The following is a 21,219-nucleotide window of genomic DNA, read 5'->3' as shown; positions in this document are numbered from 1 at the left end:
AATATACATTTTTTTTGATCTCTTAAGTGATTTAAAGGGGTTGTAGCAAGATTGTGAATTACCCCCCCTATCCACAGGATGGGGGATAACTTGCTGATTAGTAGGGGTCTCACTGCTGACACCCCCATCAATCACACGAACGGGGGTCCCGTGTCGCCCTCTGCATTTTGGCCCTCTCTGACATCAGAATGAATGGAGCGTTGGCCAAGCATGTGTAATTGATGCTCCTTTCGTTTTAGTGGGGCTAATGGAAATACATGAACCCTTGCCGCTCGGCTATCTCTGCAGTCCCATTGAAAGTAAGTGTAGTGCTTGTGCAATCGGTGCCCCGTTCATTCTCCTCTTCACTGCAGGGGGTGCAGTAACCCCTCAGTGAGGAGGACGGGGGACACAGGAGCAAAAAAATGAACACACTGCGACCATTGTTGGCCAGTGAAAATGGGCATTTTAGGGACCTTTTACATGGGTGGAAGTTTTCCGCGTTCTGCACTGCAAATCCGTCTCATTGCATATTTTGATGCAGAAGTAAGCTATTTTCTTTTCGCCGTGTGGAATTTACCACGCCATGCAGAATGCGTAAAAAATTCCCACAATGAGAAAGGTCCCTAACGGGGCGTATTAAGTCAGAGTGCCTAGGGTAATGAGGGCTATAAATGTGGAGGTAAAAAAAAAGGGACAAACTGGACCCAGAAATCGGTGCATATAGTGGTTGTATATGCTGTCCGTTGGGAAATACAACATTTCTTCAATCCTGTCTCCAAACAGAAGGAGCCCTGATGTTCCCAATACTGGAGGGCAGGCGGCAGTTACTAATGGACGACGAGATCAGCACAATATCAGATGATTCCTTCTTCTCCGCCGCAGAGGTGACCTATTCCTATATTGCAATGAACGGATGTTACTTAGTTGCATTTCAGTGTATTATTGGGTGCTCATTCCTTACTGCCGAATTTCCTTGCAAGTCCGTCCCGTTTTCCATCTTGAAGTTATGTACTATCAGGATGTTGTGCAGTGTGTATGGCCAGTAAGCTGTAGAGTGGAAGAAAGGGTCCTGGGGTGTGCTAGGCTTATATTAAAGGGGCATGAGTGGCTAAAATGGGAATACCTGTCTGTAAGCTGTGGCCGGGATTAACCCCCTTAGTGGTCACCTCTAGTCATGGTACGGGGGACAATGACAGCTCAGCGATATGTTCAGGACATCCTGCGGCTACATGGGTTCCTCTCATGGCGGCTTCCAGCAGGATAATGTTCGGCCGCACACACACAGGAATGTCCCCACAATATTGCCCATATCACATCTTACATCTGCAGTTTATGAAAATAAGTGTTTCGTCTTTGTTCTTTTGCTTCTAACAGCGTTTGCTGTGCAGGATAAAAAGTGTTCAATTTTTATTGTACAGGTTGTTACGGATGCAATGATGCCAAATGTGTCATTTTATTATAATTTTTTTTAAAATAAAAAAGGAGACTGTGCGTGAAAAGGGTAGTGTGTTTTTTTGTTTTTTTTTTTAAACTATTTATTTTACTTTTTCTTGTTGTACATTTTTTTATGGCCCCGTAGGGGACTTGAACCTGCGACGTTATGATCGTTCTGATAATACACAGCAATACTTCTGTCATGCAGTGCCTTATTGCTTATCCTAGTGATCACCGGCGATTGTAAACTTATACACCATTGACTAGCATTCATTTGCTATGGCAACCCGCCATCTCTCTGCAATTACATGGCGGAGAATCAATGACGTCACAGGGGGAGCGCTCTCTCTCTCTGAGCCTTTTACATGCCGCGATCAATACTGATCGGCATATAAGGGGGTTAACAGGGGGAATATGCGCTCTCCTTGATCCCCACTTTTGCAGCGGGAGTCCCGCTGTCCGTTCCAGCTGACTCCTGCTGTGGATAATGCTGCTCAGCTTCTGATCTTGCGCCATCCGTCTGTACGCTCATTTATGGGAACCTCTTCTCATCGAAGACCTACATATATACCCCGGGGCAGGAACGTTCTAGTTGCTCTACACTGCTTCTGTTACCGCCATAACATGCATAGTGACATCGTTGTAAAGTCACTGTAGTTTTCTCACCATCTCTATGCCCCCTCAAACAGGGTGCGTCCATACGAACGTCATCGTTGCTTTTTCATCTAGTTGTGTGATGTGCGGCATCCGGTCATTGGTACAAAAGTTTACTGAACGCACCATCCCAATCTACCACGTAGACAACACAAGGGCTTTTAAAAAATTTTTGCACTTCTGAAGCTTCTGTTTCTTGTATGGATTGGAGCAGCGCTTCCTAGTGAAGTCCCTGCTATTGTCACCTCGTTATGTGCCAATGGTCACATACAGGACGGTTTCTGTATCTCTATTGGCCATGTCTCAATCATGGGTCTGTCTTCTTGCCCTTTTGTCTCTTTGGAGGTGAAGAAGTGGGCAGAGCGGCCTTAACCCTTTGCAATCCAATTTTAGATTCAGGGTTTCCTAGGGGGCTTTCTCTTTCTGCCGTTATACAATGGTGCCATCTGCTGGCTAGAGCCAGTATTGCGGTATGGGACATGCTGGACAGGCCCCTGACATTAGAGCCGGACAGTAATATACAGTAAGGATACCCTGCCGGACGTCTTCCGGCATCGGAGCTGTACAGCCTTCAATCAGAATGTCTTTACACGTCAGACAGTGGATTGGAAAGGGTTAAAGAACGATAGACTTGGAATATGACCTGTTGAAAAAGGCAACAGAGTAGGTGCTGCCGGCCTACAGCGCTGGTTGACCAAAGGTCATATTGGCACTACGAGATAGCGGAAGAGGTCTGGAAGAGCTAAAAGGTACCTTTTATACAGTCACCTGCTCAAATAGGTGATTATGGCGACCGTCGGCCCTTGTACACACAGCTCCCCCTAGAGCACTGAGCGAGACGTTGCGGGTCATTCTATTTCAGCTCAACGGAACGACTACTGAGAAACTTCTCCCTTAGTGTAAACAGGAATTGTTCAATCTTTGAACTACTGGTTACTATGAATGGAGGCGAGCAGCCGGAAGAGAACTCTGGCGCGCTCCGCCTCCACTCTCTGACACTTCTGCGTGAACGCAGTATATGTAGGAAACTTGTAAAGAGTCAATTCTTCACTTTTTTCCACTTTCCATTCATTTATGATATTCTAGCTGTGTGATGAAGAGGTCTGCGTACCGTGAAACGCGTTACACTTGCTGGTCTTGAAAAAGTCATTTTTGTTAAAGTGTCAAACTTTCTGATATCAAAGCCAGCATCCACCGACTGTCACCTCTGGGCTCTTCCACTTTTTCTGCTCTCGTCTTGGATCCCTACGGTGACTCTGCATAGCCTATTTCATCATATGATCTATAACGCCACGTCTGCAACCAAAATAACCTTCAAACGCAGAATTTGGAAACTGTTTATACTAGAAGGTGTGTATCATTGGGAGATTTGTCAAAACTGATGCAAGGGGAAAGGCATCTGGTTGCTTTGGACGGCTCCCCACTTTTCCTTTGCCGTGTGTTTTCCCCACATCGTACGGTTCCCCTCATGTCTACGTCATTCTTGATTGTAGATCAAGTTCTAATGTTGATATTTTTATTTTTGCTTTTCAGATTTTTGAGTCCCTACAACTGAATGAAAGCCCATTCATACCGCCAAAGCCTGCAGCAGCCTATGAGGAAGCAGTGAAGCTGGTTAGATGTGGAGATGTAACCTGTCGGACAGTGAGGTGAGTCTCCCACCAGGATATCTGTGTTAGGACCCTCTTACACAGGAAGGCCTGTCCAGTACAGATGCCTCCCATGTTGACCCAGCGATGGCTTTCACACAAGAACGGGCATTGCTCAGTGAACGGAGGTGGAGCGCGCCAGGGATTGTTCTAGCCACCCCGCCTCCATTCGCAATAATCCATCATTCAGTTTTCTGCAAGTAGAAACTGAACGATAAACAAGAAGGGAACGAATTCTTCATCGTTCAGTCGCCGCATGCATTTACACTGAACGAAAGGCGCTCAGATTCTCCTTGGATTGCGGGAATCCGAACAATTTATTGGCCAGTGAAAAAGGGCCCCGTGGGTGTATGCATTCATACACGGCAGATTTGCTGCAGACATTTCTGGGAGTAAGTACCTGTTCTATTTACTGGCATGGGGTTATTTCTTCAGTCCCCATTAAGATGAATTGAACAAATCTGCTGTGTGCAACTCTACCTTTAACCCCCTAAGGCTGGATTCAGACGGCCGTATATCGGCTCGGTTTTCATGCCGAGCCGATATACGGTGTCCTTGTCTGCAGGGGGGGGGAATGGAAGAGCCAGGAGCAGGAACTGAGCTCCCGCCCCTTCCCCGCTCCTCGCCACTATTTGCAATGGGAGGGGCGGGATGGGGCAGAGCTAAGTGATGGGACTTAGCTCCGCCCCTGTCTCTCCCCCTCCTATTGCAAACGGTGGCAAGGGGCGGAGAGGGGGCAGAAGCTCAGTTCCTGCTCCTGGCTCTTCCATTCCCCCCCCCCCCTTCCCCCTGCAGACAAGGACACCGTATATCGGCTCGGCGTGAAAACCGAGCTGATATACGGTCGTCTGAATCCAGCCTAAGGACGCGGCTCTTTTTTTTTTTTTTTTCTTCACCCTCCTCTACGGGACATGAACCTGCGATGCTTTGGTCACTCCTGCAGTATAATGTAATGCTATAGCATTACATTATACCGCGATCTGACAGGCATTTTATCAAGCTACGCCACAGGCGTGTCTTGATGGGCAATTTGCAATGACAGCCCTGGGGCCTTTCAGAAGGCCCCTGGCTGCCATGGCACCCACACAGCAACCTGCAATCTCATAACGGGGGGCAGTGCGGGACCCCTGTATATTGCTCTGGGCATTTAAATCCTCCTGTCAGAATTGACAGCAGCATTTTAAAGGTTAATGCCTCCGATGAGTGGCGCGGCTTGCGATCTGTGGAGATCTGCCCTGAGGATAGGTCTTCAATAGAAAAGGTGGGAGAACCCTTTTTTTTTCAAGGCATTTCCATCTTTTCAGGACTGAACTGCTAGGCTGCTACAACGACCAGGACTTTCTGGCAAAACTCCACTGCGTCCGTCAAGCCTTCAGGGTCTGTAAACCGACACGTTTGTTCGTAGCTCAAGTATCCGCATCCATGTGAGACGGGAAATAAAAGTGCGCTGTGTGTTTTCAATTTCAGCTGTTGCTCCAGAATGAAGGGAATCGGCTATTTTTTGGTGAAGTTGGGAAGCAGATGGTGACGGGACTGATGGTGAAAGCAGAGAAGGTATTGGGGGACTGTGTGTCATTATGTGTACACGTGTATTCAGACTTTAACCCTTGACTGGGATCTCTATATTGTAAACCACTAGAACCCCAAGAGATTCATTGAGAACTATCAAGAGATGCTGCTGTTTGCATCGAAGGAGGAAACGTGGCCCACCACACAGAAGGAACTTGAAGGACGTGGGGTAAGGAGAGTTTAGACTTCCTCAGTATCAAATATTTAAAGGGGGTTTCCATAGAAATATTATTGATTACCTATCAGGATAGGTCATCAATAGTTGAATCGACTGGGGTCCGTCGCTCGGGACCCCCGACCGATCAGTTGAGTGGGCGCATGCTGTCAGTGCCACGATAACGCAGAGGTCGGAGCGGAAGCTTCCACGCCGACCTCTGTGTAGTGGCCAGTGCTTGTAACTGCAGGCACGGCTTTCATTGAAATGAATGGGAGCTGTACCTGTAGTTACAAGAAGTGGCCACTACATGGGACGTCGGCGCGGAGACTTCCACTCCAAATACAGGGGGCAGAGTGGAAGCCTCTGCGCCAACCTCCTTATAGTGGCCGGCACTTGTCGTTGGGGGCAGTATTCCCACTAAATGTTCTAGTAATCCCCCAGTACACTATCTTACCAAAAGTAATTGGACATCTGAGCACAAATCAAAGGTAGTTCTTCTTTCCATATGGTAATACTTGACATGAGATACTCTCCGTGGCATACTTTCTACTAACTTCTGATACACTTCAGCTGGTATTTCCCTCCATTCATCCTGCAAACGTTTGATAAGTTCTCTCAAAGAAGATGGACACTGTTCATATTTTCTGACCCGACGTTCCAGTTCATCCCAGAGATGTTCAGTAGGGTTCAGGTCAGGACTCTGTGCAGCCAGTCCAATCCTGTCCTCAAACGTAAAACCTTTTTGGATGTGTGACGAGGTGCGTTGTCTTGTTGGAAATATGACCAACCATTCCCAGAGTATTGCCACATTGTTGGCAGCACATTATTGTCTGGAATGTCAAGGTCCACCTCTGTATTCATGGTGGTTGTCAATACAACCAATGGACTGAGACCATGCCACGTAAAACATCCATAGACCTTAATGGGAACTCCACTGTACCTAAGTATTGGCACAGCACACTAAGGCAGAAGGTGTCCCCCAGGCTCCACCTTACTCAGGTACGTCCATCTGATGTGATGATGGAGTAGTGCAATTATTCATTCCGAGGGCCGGTTTTAGACAAAGTCTGGCCCTGGGCAAAATTAAAAATGGGGCCTCAAATTCCAAAGCGCAGGCACGTTTAGGCCTCATGTCCACGGGGAAAATCAGGCCCGCTCCGGATTCTCCATGGAGAATCTGCAGCAGGTCCCTCCTGCCCCGCGGACATGAGGGCTGAAAATAAGAATAAACTTACCTCCCACCCGCTCCGTTTCTTCTCTTCGCCGCGGCCGGATCTTCTTTCTTCGGCTCGGCGGATACGCAGGATGACGTCGGTGACGCGTGAAAAAAAGATCCGGCCGCGACGGAGAGAAGATGGCGCCTCGGCGAAGAGAAGAAATGGAGCGGGTGAGTAAAATCCGATTTTTGTCTCCCGCGGATCCGGACGGCTTCCATAGGCTTCAATAGAAGCCCGCGGGAGCCGTCCCCGCGGGAGACCCGCACGAAAATGGAGCATGGTCCAGATTTTTCCATGCTCCTTTTTTTTTTTAAATCCCTTTTATTGACGATCCGCGGGTATTTATCTACCCCGCGGGTGGTCAATGCATCCCTATGGGGTGCGGATCCGCGGGCAGAAGAGGAGTTAGGGCTCATGTCCACGGGCAAAATAAGAATTAAAATCCGCAGCAGATTTTAACTCTTTTCCTGCCCGCGGATCTATTGAAGCCTATGGAAGCCGTCCAGATCCGCGGGAGACCTAAAATAGGAATTTAAAAGAATTTACCCATCCGGAGCGGACCGGGAAGGTCTTCTCTTCCTCACGGCCGCATCTTTCTTGCTTCGGCTCGGCGGATGTGCCCGGCGCATGCGCGCGGCACGTCGGCGACGTGCCGCAGCCGTGACGAGTTCATCCGCCGGCCGAAAAAGAAGATCCGGCCGTGAGGAAGAGAAGACCTTCCCCGCCCGCTACGGATGGGTAAATTCTTTTAAATTCCTATTTTCAGCGCTCATGTCCGCGGGGCAGGAGGGACCCGCTGCAGATTCTCCATGGAGAATCCGTAGCGGGCCCGATTTTTTTCCCCGTGGACATGAGGCCTTAAAATCTGCTGCGGATTTTAATTCTTATTTTGCCCGTGGACATGAGCCCTTAGTCAACTCGGTACAGTTGAAGCAAATATTATCATGTTTTACCCCAATTCTTAGAGCTCAGGCCCGTCCGGACTAAATCCAACATTTTTTTATGAGCCTCCAGTCCCCAGACCAGCCTGTGCTACACTGCACATACCTGCATATAGAATACACAGCAGGCTGACTGCTTCTGTGACTTCTACCACCCTGGCACCACTGAACAGTGCCCTCCTTAGCTTCTGTGACTTCTACCACCCTGGCACCACTAAGAGTCTGAGGAGGACACTGTTCAATGTGAAGCCCACATCACACACTTCCTAACCACGGGTGGATTAAGGCTACCATGAACCCTTTATGAAGAGTCCCCCACCACTCTGAAGTGTTAATGGTGACCTGATACTTACTGCATAGGTACAATAACTGAAGCTTGCTACATAGAAACAATACCAGAACTAACTTTTTACATGGATATGGTACCAGAAACAGGCTTACTGCATGGAAAAGGTACCAGAACTGAGCTTGCAACACAGAGTTATACATACTACATAGATACAATAACCAAACCAAGCTTACTACATAGATAAGGTACCAGAACTAGGCTCGCTAAACAGCTATAGTACCAGAACCAAACTTACTATATAGATACAATATCAGAAATGCATAGATGTGATGACAGAATCAAGCAAACGGTATAGATACAGTACCAGAAAAAAAGCTTACATTTGCTTCTGCCAGAAAAAAATTTTAATGTGTAGTGCATCTTGGGGAACCCCGTGAAAATCCGTGTGAAAATCTGCTTTGGTGTGGAGTTTGATTACCTTTTTGGTTACAGATCCGCAGAAGATTTCACCTTTTTAATTTGAAGGGGTGAAGCCTGCTGCCGGCCCTATCAAAAAGTTTCACTAATGGTCCAGATTTTGACACCAGTTTTTGGTGCAGACTTTACGCTGCTGAGACCGCCGCTGCAGCAAGCTCCGTCCATCCTTCCCCATGTCAACTAGGGTCGGTAGTGCAAGTCTAGAGGTGGTTATGGCATCCTTGGCTTACTCAAACTGCCAACCTTGGTCTCGCGGTACATCGGCTGGATCTAAAAAGAGGAGACGGAGCTATGGAAAATAGTATCTGCCGCTCTCCAGCTTCCAGTCAATTGCTACCGCTGCTGCCTCTCGCTGTGCTTCTTCCGCTGCGGCGATGCAAGACTGCTTCCTACTAACGATTAGCAGCGCCACAGCAGTTGAGGCGCTGAGAGCAAGTGGTCCCTTTTGAGGACGGAGGCCCCAGGCACTTGCCCAGTTTGCCCCACCCCTAATGCCGGCCCTATTCACTCAATAGAATGTTTGTTTGTTTTTTATTGCTCGTTTGTCCAATGATGACGCTCCTTGCGCCATTGTAGACGGCCCGATGTCAGCGGCATAACCCGTATATCCCATCACAAACTATGGCTGACCCCTCCAAGGGTCTGTATCATGGTCTACAACACATGACATGCTAATAAGACACGATCCATTCCACTGATACTGTTTGGATGCCGCTGTATCTGCTATCTGCCATGTGGCTGATGATGGGAAACGCTAACTTCCATCTGACTAAACAGCTTTTTGTTATTCAGTTCTAATTACCGGCTCTTATTATGCAGAGATCAGGAAGCGGTATCAAGGGAGAAGCCTGCAATAAAACAAAACATGTATGATTACAAGAACACGTCTCCCACAGGAGCCTCTTGTATCGCGTGCGGCGTGTAGGAGCTAGAAGCTGGGAAGCACTGGGGTTAGTGGGGTCATGCCTACAAGTAGTCCTGGTGGGCTTGTTGTACAATGTCTGTAGCCTAGCTTCATTCGGGCCCATCATGTGTCAGGATATTGAACAGTCGGGATTATCAGGTCTTTAACCCCTTGAAGACTGGCCATTTTTCTTTTCTTTTTTTCTTCCCTACCTTCCAAGGGCCTTAATATATATGTATTTTTATTTTTCTCTTGATGTAGCCATATGAAGGCTGCCTTTTTTCTTTGCTGAAAGCATTGTATGGAGACTGAAAAGGATAGAAAGGGCGGCTTTATACGGGACAACTACCATCTAGATAAGGAGGAAATGTAATCGACGGCTGTTCTTATAAACGCGGCCACCAACCAGTCGACGAGCGAAAATTCGTTCACTAGTCGATTCAATTCAGCTTCCCTAAAAATAGTTACTGCTCGATTTAATTATCAACTAGGTTAACGGGTAATCGTTGTCTTTCAACAACTAGACGACAACTTTGCCGGGAGGTGTTACCATGGAGCGCTGATTTGTTCCCACCTTTTTTTAAAAAACATTTTGCCTTTCCACTTCACGTTTATTGGTTCCCGAAAATGCACAAATACGAGTGATCCTTAGCTGCTGTGGTCCCTGGCTGGCCTTCGGAAGGGCGCTCGCCGCTGCGGTCCCTGGCTGGCCTTCGGAAGGGCGCTCGCCGCTGCGGTCCCTGGCTGGCCTTCGGAAGGGCGCTCGCCGCTGCGGTCCCTGGCTGGCCTTCGGAAGGGCGCTCGCCGCTGCGGTCCCTGGCTGGCCTTCGGAAGGGCGCTCGCCGCTGCGGTCCCTGGCTGGCCTTCGGAAGGGCGCTCGCCGCTGCGGTCCCTGGCTGGCCTTCGGAAGGGCGCTCGCCGCTGCGGTCCCTGGCTGGCCTTCGGAAGGGCGCTCGCCGCTGCGGTCCCTGGCTGGCCTTCGGAAGGGCGCTCGCCGCTGCGGTCCCTGGCTGGCCTTCGGAAGGGCGCTCGCCGCTGCGGTCCCTGGCTGGCCTTCGGAAGGGCGCTCGCCGCTGCGGTCCCTGGCTGGCCTTCGGAAGGGCGCTCGCCGCTGCGGTCCCTGGCTGGCCGTCGGAAGGGCGCTCGCCGCTGCGGTCCCTGGCTGGCCGTCGGAAGGGCGCTCGCCGCTGCGGTCCCTGGCTGGCCTTCGGAAGGGCGCTCGCCGCTGCGGTCCCTGGCTGGCCTTCGGAAGGGCGCTCGCCGCTGCGGTCCCTGGCTGGCCGTCGGAAGGGCGCTCGCCGCTGCGGTCCCTGGCCGGCCGTCGGAAGGGCGCTCGCCGCTGCGGTCCCTGGCCGGCCGTCGGAAGGGCGCTCGCCGCTGCGGTCCCTGGCCGGCCGTCGGAAGGGCGCTCGCCGCTGCGGTCCCTGGCCGGCCGTCGGAAGGGCGCTCGCCGCTGCGGTCCCTGGCCGGCCGTCGGAAGGGCGCTCGCCGCTGCGGTCCCTGGCCGGCCGTCGGAAGGGCGCTCGCCGCGGCGGTCCCTGGCCGGCCGTCGGAAGGGCGCTCGCCGCGGCGGTCCCTGGCCGGCCGTCGGAAGGGCGCTCGCCGCTGCGGTCCCTGGCCGGCCGTCGGAAGGGCGCTCGCCGCGGCGGTCCCTGGCCGGCCGTCGGAAGGGCGCTCGCCGCGGCGGTCCCTGGCCGGCCGTCGGAAGGGCGCTCGCCGCTGCGGTCCCTGGCTGGCCGTCGGAAGGGCGCTCGCCGCTGCGGTCCCTGGCTGGCCGTCGGAAGGGCGCTCGCCGCTGCGGTCCCTGGCCGGCCGTCGGAAGGGCCCTCGCCGCGGCGGTCCCTGGCCGGCCGTCGGAAGGGCCCTCGCCGCGGCGGTCCCTGGCCGGCCGTCGGAAGGGCCCTCGCCGCGGCGGTCCCTGGCCGGCCGTCGGAAGGGCCCTCGCCGCGGCGGTCCCTGGCCGGCCGTCGGAAGGGCCCTCGCCGCGGCGGTCCCTGGCCGGCCGTCGGAAGGGCCCTCGCCGCGGCGGTCCCTGGCCGGCCTTCAAAGATACTCTGCTGTTCACACTAACCAGCGAGAGACTGCAGCAGTGTGAGTTACATGAAGACCGCTCGTATGTAGTTATGTGGACTCCGCAAGCAGTGAGGATGCATTGGGGAGGGGTCACAATTTCTAACAGACGCTGGCCAAAGAACCTCACAACCCATAACTAGTCAACAAGTGATATTTTAGGGCTTATTCAGACAGGCGTATATTGGTCGGGTTTTCACGCCCCGCCGATGTATGCTGTCCCTCTCTGCGAGGGGAGGCGGCTGGCCTGGCCGGGAACAGAGCACTGAGCTCCTGCCCCCTCTCCGCCCCTTGCCACTGTTTGCAATGGGAGGGGGTGGGACTTAGCTCTGCCCTGTCCCACCCTCCCATTACAAGCAGTGTTGAGGGGTGGAGAGGGGGCAGGAGCTCAGTGCTCTGTTCCCGGCCTGCTGCCTTCCCTTGCAGAGAGGGACAGCATACATCGGCCGGGCCTGAAAACCCGCCCAATATACGCCTGTCTGAATAAGCCCTTAACGTGTAAACGTCTAGTGAGTAAATATTCCACTTTTTAATCGCTGGGTGAGTTGTTGATATTAAGCGAACCGCAATCGCTCTGCGTAAAAGCGCACAAACGACGCGTTGGCAACTTTTTCGAGTGACTATTGAGACGGTAGTGGTCCCATGTAAAGTCCCCCAAAGTTCTATTTTCCTGGAGGGATCAGTTTTACCCCCCAAGCAGCCCCCAGTGACCGTGTGCCGTCCTCTTCCAGGTGGTCTGCATGAATTTCTTTGACATTGCGCTGGATTTTATCCTAATGGATGCCTTCGAGGACCTAGAAAACCCTCCTACCTCCGTGATTGCTGTATTGCGAAACCGATGGTTGTCTGACAGCTTCAAGGAAACGGTAAGAAGGAAGAACAAACATGATAGTTGGTGTCTGTGTGCAGGAAACAAGGTTTATTGGATTAATCTATTGTTATGTCATGTCTCACGGTAAATGTAACCGGACCGGCTGTGTACAAACTAATTAGTTGGAAGGGTGATTAGAAGGGATCACTGTGTAGCAACAATGACCAGGGGAATGCCCTGTTTTGTCATTTTGTTTATTCATTTCCAGGAGGAATAACAGAGGAACGATACAATGTAAATTTCTAAGAAAAGAGGCTCCAAACTCCTTTCATGAGGAATACAATTACTGACTACCAAATACATGTCAGGGGAGTTATTCTCATGATTGTAGGTGATGACTTGTCTTCACTTACTGGTCAGTGGAGGTCCGACTGCTGCGAATGCGGGAGCAGCGCTAGATAAGTGCTTTAACCCATTCACAGCCATCCTCTGTGCAGGGGGCTACACACACTCCTGTTCACTTGAAAGGAGCTGTGTTGCAGTTCCTTGCAGAGCGGGAAACTAGAAGTGCCGATGCAAGGTATTAAAGGGGTATTACGGGTATTTAACCCCCTTCAGTACTAATGACCTACTTACAACAGGGGTGAGCGATGAAGTGGCCCAGTGGAGACACTGCGGGCAGCGTACAGTAACCGTGGGAGTTTAATGTCCTCATGCACCAATCGCCGCCCCAGGGTGGGATGTTGTCGATACGGTAGATCAGCCAATGAAGATCGTGGGCCGATCGCTCCATTATTAATGGCCGTATAGACTAGGAATATGGCAGGGTGAGTTTAGCACCTTCTTTTAAAACTTCCCCCTTTTGGGCGATTTATCGTTTGACCTTTTTATAATGCCTTTTAAATAAGGGTTATGTTTAATTGGTTTTGTCATCTTTTGATCTGATTTCTGTGATGTTTATGATTCTGGACCTGGTGATAGGAGTGCGGGTCACTTATTCTCAGCATGGGAAATCAGTAGTTGATTGGTGGCAGCCCACCACTCAGGACCCCCGGGGATCACCTGATATCGGCCCTCGCACTCACTGCAGGGGGACGGATTTTGATGGCTCTATCCGCATTGGAGACAGAGCTGGAAGTGCTACAGTAGGTATAGCTTCCATTGAAGTCAACGGGAGCTATACCATTTATAGCCGTTCCGGTTGGATTCCAATGTTGATATCCGGCCCCATGCAGCGAGAGTGCCACCGCCGATCAACTGCTGATGCCCTGTCCTGAGGTTAGGTCATCGGTACTGAAAGGGGGTTAAATGCCCAGAATACACCTATTTAAGCCAAAAAGATACGGAGCCGAAGTGAGTGGACCCCCACTGATTATGATCCTATGGTGCATTTATGATTTGTCATGACATTATAGGATGAGAATACCCCTTTATGGTTGGGGTAATTCTAAAAAGGTAAATTATTTGGGTGGTTGGACGATATATGAGATGGAAGGTGATAAACATTAACCTGTTGTTCATTCTCCCCCCAGGCCTTAGCAACAGCTTGTTGGTCGGTTTTGAAAGCAAAAAGGAGGCTTCTTATGGTAAGGCAATGCCGTTAGATAATGATGCATATCAGGGGCGTAAGTAAAGTCTCAGGGGCCCTAATGCAAAAGGTGAGCACCCCCCGTCCTATCTGTATCTGTACCCGTACCCATACCTAAACCATGCTGCACAGAGGCATAACTTGAAGCTTCTGGGTCCCAATGCAAAACCTGTTACAGATCCCCCAACTATAATGCTTTATTCATAGTACTGGGCTCCCTATATGGGGAAGAGAGGCCTTATGGGCCCCCTAAGGCTCCTGGGCCCGGGTGCAACCGCATCCCCTGCACCCTCTATAGTTACGGCCCTGATGCACATTTAGTCCTATGCAAGTGGGAGTGTTGGGCATCAGGTGGGCAATGCAGCATTGTGTTCAGCCTTGTGATTATAGAACTGCGACATAAATGTATTACCTGTAATGTCGTCCTATTACCATAGCAGAACTCCTGCCATTTCCCAGTTCTATAGGTGCCGGATTATCAGACGTGTTAGATTATTGGACAGTTATAGAAAACATATTATAAAGCTTATCTTCTATCAAGTAGATGGCCCATTAACATTTACCGCTGCTTTGTATGGTATGCTGGATGGTGAGATTCCACATTGTAGGACAGTTCAGTGTTGGAGCGGATGGGAATTTCAGAATTATTGGAAGCTGACATAGAGGCATGTCACGGTGCAATGATGTATGATTATTCTATCTCATCAGGTTCCAGATGGCTTCATATCACATTTCTACTCCGTATCGGAGCATGTCAGCCCCATATTGGCATATGGATTTCTAGGCCCAAAAGAAAATTTAACAGAAATATGTAATTTCTTTAAGGTAACTATTTTTATGTTTTCTTGCCAACAGAGGTTGTTTCTGTGTGCTTCTTCCACATTAGGGCTGGATTCAGACGACTGCATATTGGCTGGGTTTTCACGCCCAGCCGATATACGGTGTCCTCATCTGCGGGGGGGGGGGGGATGGAAGAGCCAGGAACTGAGCTCCCGCCCCCTCTCCACCCCCTCTCCGCCCCTCTGCACTATTTGCAATGGAAGGAGGCGGGACGGAGGCAGGGCTAAGTTCTGAGAATTAGCCCCGCCCCCATCCCGCCTCTCCCCATTGCAAATAGTGCAGAGGGGCGGGAGCTCAGTTCCTGCTCCTGCCTCTTTGTGGAAAATTTGCATCAAATTTTCCCTGTGTGGACATGACCAAGGCTTCATTCACAAGAGCACATAAACTGTGAAGTTTTTACGCCAAACCGATACACACGACCATCTGAGGCATTGGTTTCAAAGGCATTTGTTCACGTGGGCGAATATACGGTTCGTAAATACGGCAGACCGCCAAAACTGGAACATGCGTGACCGAAATACAGCCAGCGTATATACGGTGGCTAAAAATATTCTTTTGCCGATATACGGCAGCGGCTCCTATAGACTCCTATGTGAACTGAAAAAAAAAAAGGGGGTTAGGGGGGGGTTTAGCAGCGTGCAATGCTGCAAAAAGCTTACAGATGCCTCTATATAGGCGTTGGAAGGCATCTAGGATGCAATGTATTTTATTTTATTTTTTTGCTAAAAACGTTGATCCCGGTCGTGTGAATGGGCGAGAAAACGCTGGCCGTGATCGCAGAAAAACAGCCATTCATGCAATTTACGTTGCGGCCGAGAGATCCTAAAAAACACATGCGCTCGTATGAAAGAGCCCTAAGGGTGAGCAAGTGCAATAACCCTGCGGCACCACCACAGAATGAAGGAATTGGTTTGTGCCTGGTATTGCAGCCCAGCCATATTTGCTTCAATGGAGATAAACTGCAATACCAGACTCAACCAATGGATGGATGTGAAGCTTTTTAAAAAAATTCCTCTAAAGTTTTGTATTTAAAGGGTTTTTCTGGGCATTTAACCTCTTTAATTACTGATAACCTATCCTTAGGATAGGTTATCAGTGGTTGATAGGGGTTCGCTGTTTGGGGAGCCCCGAGCAATCACCTGATCTCAGCCACTATCTCACTGCAGTGGGCAGAATGTTGCTTGTTCTGTCCACACTGGAGTCATGGCCAGAAATGCAACATAAGGCATCACTCCCATTGAAATCAATGAGGGCTATATCCCCTATAGCAGTGGTCCCAAACCTTTTTTGCACCAGGGACCGGCTTCAAGCAAGATCATTTTTCCATGACCCAGCAGGGCGGGGCAGTGATGGGGCTTTGGTCATATGGGGGCCGGGTTATGGAGGACGCCTGCGGTGACTCGCCTCCCGTGAAGTCTGTTAGCTTATTGGGGATGTCAGCTCCCGTCCGACGGGATGAGTGCTGGCTTGAGTTTTTGCGGTGCTGAGGCTCCGGCGCTGTTACTGGGGATGGCGGTGGGCTGCGTTCCTCCTGGTGCTGCTGAGACAGGTGAGACAGTCGCATAGCACGGCACCGCACCCCAACCAATCAGAAGCTGGGGGCGTCTACAAATGTCAAGACTGCTGTATTATGTCGCCACCCCTAACTACCAGTGGCGACATAATACAACAGTACCGGGTCCCTAACGCTGAAAGATGGCATGCCCCGCATAATGTTCTCCGCCAGGAGCCCCGTCTTTTGAGGCCAGCCCACACAGTGTGCTCTTAGCTGCCGCAGAGCAGAACATACTTGTCAGTGTTTAGTGCTGGTCTGTGGCGGGGTACTGTTTTATTAAGTCGACACTGGAGGTTAGGGGTGTCGACATCGTTAAGCAGACTTGACATGGAGGTGACACCCCAGCATCTGATTGGCTGTTTTACCTGCAGCCGTGCTGTTCACACTGTCCAGTTCAAAGTCATGTTCCCGCTGCTCTCCCATCCGCAGCTGGCGTCTGTGATGCGCCGTCCACACGCGCTGCTGTAACTCTCCCCGTACATAGGCTGTCCCCGCTGGCCTGCTTGTCGCCGCTGCCCTGCCATCTGTGGGTCTGGGATCTGATGTTGTGTCCGGCCCCCGTTTGGGTCTTGACCCTGCTGCCAATCGCCTTACTCTGGCTTAGCACATGGCAGCACCGGAGGGGGGTTCACTCACAGGAGTGGAGCAGAGGAAGATATCGCCGATGGGCGGTGGAGATGGAGCACCGCATCACATCTTCTATCAGGGCAGCAGACCCCGCTGGTGGTGAGTCTGGGAGTGTCAGCACCGGAGTACTTAAGTGGCGATAGTGTCTGCGCTGCAGACATTTAACTGCAGAATTTCAACAGCGGCCTCCAGAGAGACGGAGTTAGCAGGCCAGCGGTCTAGCCAATTAACCCTTTCCAATCCACTGTCTGATCTCTGAAGACATTCTGAGTTAAAGCTGTACAGCTCCGATGTTGGAAGACGTCCGTCGGGGTTCTCTTACTGTATATTGCCAGCCTCTCTGCTGTCGGAGCCTATCCAACGTGTCACCTCATGCAGTACTGGCTTTAGCCAGCATATAGCGCCGTTGTATAATGGCAGAAAAAGAGTAAGCCCCCTAGGAAAACCAGGATACAAATTGTATTGGAAAGAGTTAAAAGGTGGGGGCGTCACCTCCTTGTCAAATCTACTGATAGACAGTACCCTGCGACGTCGCGGACCGGCAAAATAACCCCAACGGCCCGGGCCTGGTCCGCGGACCGGTGGTTGGGGATCCCTGCCCTATAGCACTTCCAGCTCTGACCCCAATGCGGACAGAGCCATGAACATTCTGCAGTAAGTGCAGGGGCTGAGATAGGGTGATCGCTGGGGATTTTAAGTGGCAGCCCCCGCCATCCAGCTACTGATGACCTATCCTGAGGATAGGTTATCTGTACTGAAAATACCTTTTAGTATTCAATGCCCATTGAAATCTACTGCTGTGGTATGCAACTAAGGTCTAGCACAAGCTTTTAGCATTCACAGAAGGGTATAAAACCCATATAACCCCCATAGTAAGCTTTACATCACATGTTTAGTTTCCGTAGCGCCATTTAGTAATTATTAGCGAGTATATAATATAAAATCCCATTGGCTACAACCTTCTAACCCGCTTCTGCTTGTGTTGCCCAACAGCACCAGATATTGCAGTACTTAAAGGACATGTTTGACTTGGATAAAGTCCGATACACTACAGTCGAATCACTAGCAGAAGATATCCTGCATCTGTCTCGCAGGCGGAGTGACATCCTCCTGGGATATCTGGGTATAGACACTGTACGTGAAATGAACGGCAACGTCCATGTTGGAAATGGAATCGAAGAAGAGCTTCTCCTCTGACTGCAATGATGAAAATACAGAATGTAACCACAATCAGGGACCTTCCAGGCCTAACGAGCATCACAAGCTTCAGGCCACTTCAGGTGGCGTTTTAATGTCCGTATTACAATGGCCAGATCTGGGTGCCCCTCCGGGTACTTGTACTAAACCAAACGTTCATCATCATAGAAAACTACGGCGATATCCCCTATTCTGCCTGACGTGATTAGACACCTGAGCCAGAATCAGAAGTGGTATATATTACATATGGTAATACCTAGTGGGGCTCCTTTCGCCTTAATGCCATTGTATTCTCTCCATGACATACTGCCTACTAACGTCTGATACACTTCAGCTGGAATTTCCCTCCATTCATCCTGCTAATGTCTGGTAAGTTCTCTCACAGAAGATGGACGCTGTTCATATTTCCTGACCCGACGTTCCTGTTTGTCCCAAAGATGTTCAGCAGGTTCAGGCAGGGACCCTATGTAGCCAGTCCAATCATGGAACATCCATATCCTCAAACTAATGTACAACAGCGTTGGACTTGTGATGAGACGCGTTTCCTTGTTGGAAATATGGCCGACCGTTCCCAGAGTATTGTCACATTGTTGGCAATGCATTATCATCTAGGATGTCAGCGTACTCCTCCGTGTTCATGGTTTTGCGACTACAACCAACGGACTGAGACCATGCCGTGTAAAACATCCCCAAGCCATAACGTAACCTCCAGTGTACTTATTGTTAGTACACCATACACTAAGGCAAAAGACGTTCACCAGGCTCCTCCACACCCAGGTACGTCCATCTGATGTGAAGATGGAGTAGCGTGATTCGTCGCTCCGTAGAACATTCTTCCATTGCTCAACTGTCCAATGACGACACTCCTTGCCGCGTTGTACGCAGGCCGACGCATCTTCTTTGAGAAGACTCGTAAACATTTGCAGGGTAAATGGAGGGAAATTCCAGTTGAAGTGTATCAGACGTTAGTAAACCGTATGCCACAGAGAGTATCTGATGTCATTAGGGCAAAAGGAGGCCCCACTAAGTATTAAAGGAGTTGTCCGAGTCAAGGACCGCCTGAATTTAAAGGCTGGGAGGACCTGGTGCCAGGGGTTTCCATAACTCGAACAACCCCAGCAACATATAAAATAAATACTACTTTTGTTTCTTGCTCAGGTGGCCAATTACTTTGAATAGTAGACGTTGGATTTAGTAGGATCGCAGGAATATTTGGGATTTTACAGCTGTATTATGGCTACTATAAACTGGCCTAACTTGGTATAATGAAGCCCTAGCCTGTGCCTGCCCATATGGTCACCATCCTATGGCTCGTACCTGTAGGTTTCCCTCTAGCTGGAGGGCACAGGTTGCAGATCATTGTATCCTCAGCTTGAGCTTATGAGGACAGAGCGAAAGGTTTTGGTGACATTCTTATCCTAGTTTTAAACAGTTCTGTGCACAAATTGCCATCTACTTAACACCGTTGCCTGAACACTGGAGACTACAAGCATCTGATTTTAATTCATCGTTTCTACCGTACTATGAAGAGTTTTTAATGGCATAAAAAAAACTAAAGGACAAAAAAAAATCAGAAGTTTTTATTTTTGTGCATCGTTGACTGTTTTTGTTTTTTTCCGCACACGTATACCTTAACTGTGAACAGACTGGAAAGTAAATGGGAGTTGGAAGACGCTGCTGTTATTGATAAGCTACAGTTATACACCTGTTTTGGACCATGAAGGTGACGGAAGATCGAAAACTACAGACCATCATAAAATGGCGCCACTGGCAGGTTGTGTTGTCCAGCGCCGAACCTTCTGCTGTGGCTTAGGCTCTCACTGTCATTTACTTCGGGGTTTGGAAGTGAGACATGTTGGACCGATGTGAAATGTGTTGTCAGTCGGGCATTGCGACCATTCCTTACCCAATGCCTAGTGTAAGTGCATTCAATGGGCTGAGATTTTGTTCTGAGACGTCTATCTATAACTTATACCCCCCCCCCCCCCCTCCCATCCCAACTTCTGTTGGTGGGTTCACATCTGTGTTTGCCAATCTTGTGACTTTTTCTTTGCACTAATGTATTGCTTTGTATTGTGGTATATTTTACTGACATATCAGATGATGTTCTGTTGTATTTGTGTTCAGGCCTGCTGAGAGTTACTACGGTGTTCTTTGTAGCCTCATGACCGGACTTGATGCTCTAACTAAATACTTGCACAAAAGATCGAATTAAAAGAGAACTTTAAGGAAGGTAGAGTATATGCTGAATCAGATGGGGGGGGGGGGGTAGAGAGAGACTCGGCCACAACTCAAAACACATTGTTTAAAGGGGCTACCCTAAAATCTAAAAAGTTAGCCCTTATCCTGTGGAAAGGGGATAACTTTGATTAGTAGGGGTTTTCACTGCGTAGACTCCCACTGCTCCTGAGAATGAGGGTCCTGTGTCCCACTCTACTTGTCACTATGAGGATGCTTCTACGGAGCATTGGCCATACATGCACAGCCACCATTCCATTCACTTCAGTGGGGCTGATGGAAATTGCTGAGCGCTAGTACTTGACTTGGAGGAAAGTGGATAGGAGATAGCAACTAGATTTTGGGATAACCCCATGAAAGCTTATCGCTAGGACTTCCACCATCTGCTCAGTGGGAACCACAACGGTTGCATCAACTCGGTATGTTTTCCCCAAAATCACCTCTACTAGTGCCGGACAACAGGAAGCCATTGTGTGACAACTAATCCGCATGCTACTGTCAGCGCCGGGTACAAGTACAGGGAGCTATTAGTCCTGTAAAGCTCTGCTCCCTCCTTACCCCCCCGCTGTCGGTGCTGCTTAGCCATACTGCCATTATGACCACCATGGTCCGCCAATATGAATATGCCTGTCTGCCGGCATTCGGGATTTCCTGTACCCAGGGGATACTTGGTATTTCTTATGCCCGATTTGGTCCGGTGGACGGCTGCCCGTTTGTGCTATTACTGCTGCCTTGTCCTCCTTTTAATGGCGGAACGTGTGAAGCTTTCTGTTCTTGCACCAGTCTACTAGGAGAAACTCGGACCGACATTGCACTTGCAACCCTGCGCTTTTTTTTATTCAAATGCGATGCATTTTCCAAGAAAATCTCATGGCACTCGCTTCACTGTATTAGCGATTTTTCACGCGAGTTAAAATCAACCATTCTTCCCTATGGGAGCAAAAATGCATGGCATCGCCCGAGTTTGAAACTCACATGTACATCTGAATATTTCTTGCTCCCACAGGGAAGAATGGGCGA

At 49.9% G+C, this 21,219-nt stretch overlaps 1 protein-coding gene across 3 annotated transcripts in view; it reads left to right on the top strand.

Moving 5' to 3' along the window:
* Positions 1-20,193, top strand: part of MIGA2 (mitoguardin 2) — a 39,780-nt gene extending 19,587 nt beyond the window's left edge. For all 3 annotated transcript variants that reach the window (XM_066580541.1, XM_066580542.1, XM_066580543.1), the window contains exons 8-16: positions 766-866; positions 3,604-3,719; positions 5,024-5,096; positions 5,187-5,273; positions 5,359-5,457; positions 12,075-12,209; positions 13,687-13,740; positions 14,451-14,567; positions 17,758-20,193. In XM_066580541.1, coding sequence (XP_066436638.1) covers positions 766-866; positions 3,604-3,719; positions 5,024-5,096; positions 5,187-5,273; positions 5,359-5,457; positions 12,075-12,209; positions 13,687-13,740; positions 14,451-14,567; positions 17,758-17,961 — 986 coding nt within the window. In that variant the 3' untranslated portion in view covers positions 17,962-20,193. The remainder of the gene's footprint in view (positions 1-765; positions 867-3,603; positions 3,720-5,023; positions 5,097-5,186; positions 5,274-5,358; positions 5,458-12,074; positions 12,210-13,686; positions 13,741-14,450; positions 14,568-17,757) is intronic.
* Positions 20,194-21,219: the final 1,026 nt, after the last annotated feature.

Source organism: Eleutherodactylus coqui, chromosome 10 (assembly GCF_035609145.1).
Source record: "Eleutherodactylus coqui strain aEleCoq1 chromosome 10, aEleCoq1.hap1, whole genome shotgun sequence".
Taxonomy (NCBI): Eukaryota; Metazoa; Chordata; class Amphibia; order Anura; family Eleutherodactylidae; genus Eleutherodactylus; species Eleutherodactylus coqui.
Note: the sequence above shows the minus strand (reverse complement) of the source record. Positions and strands in the feature narration are given on the sequence as shown.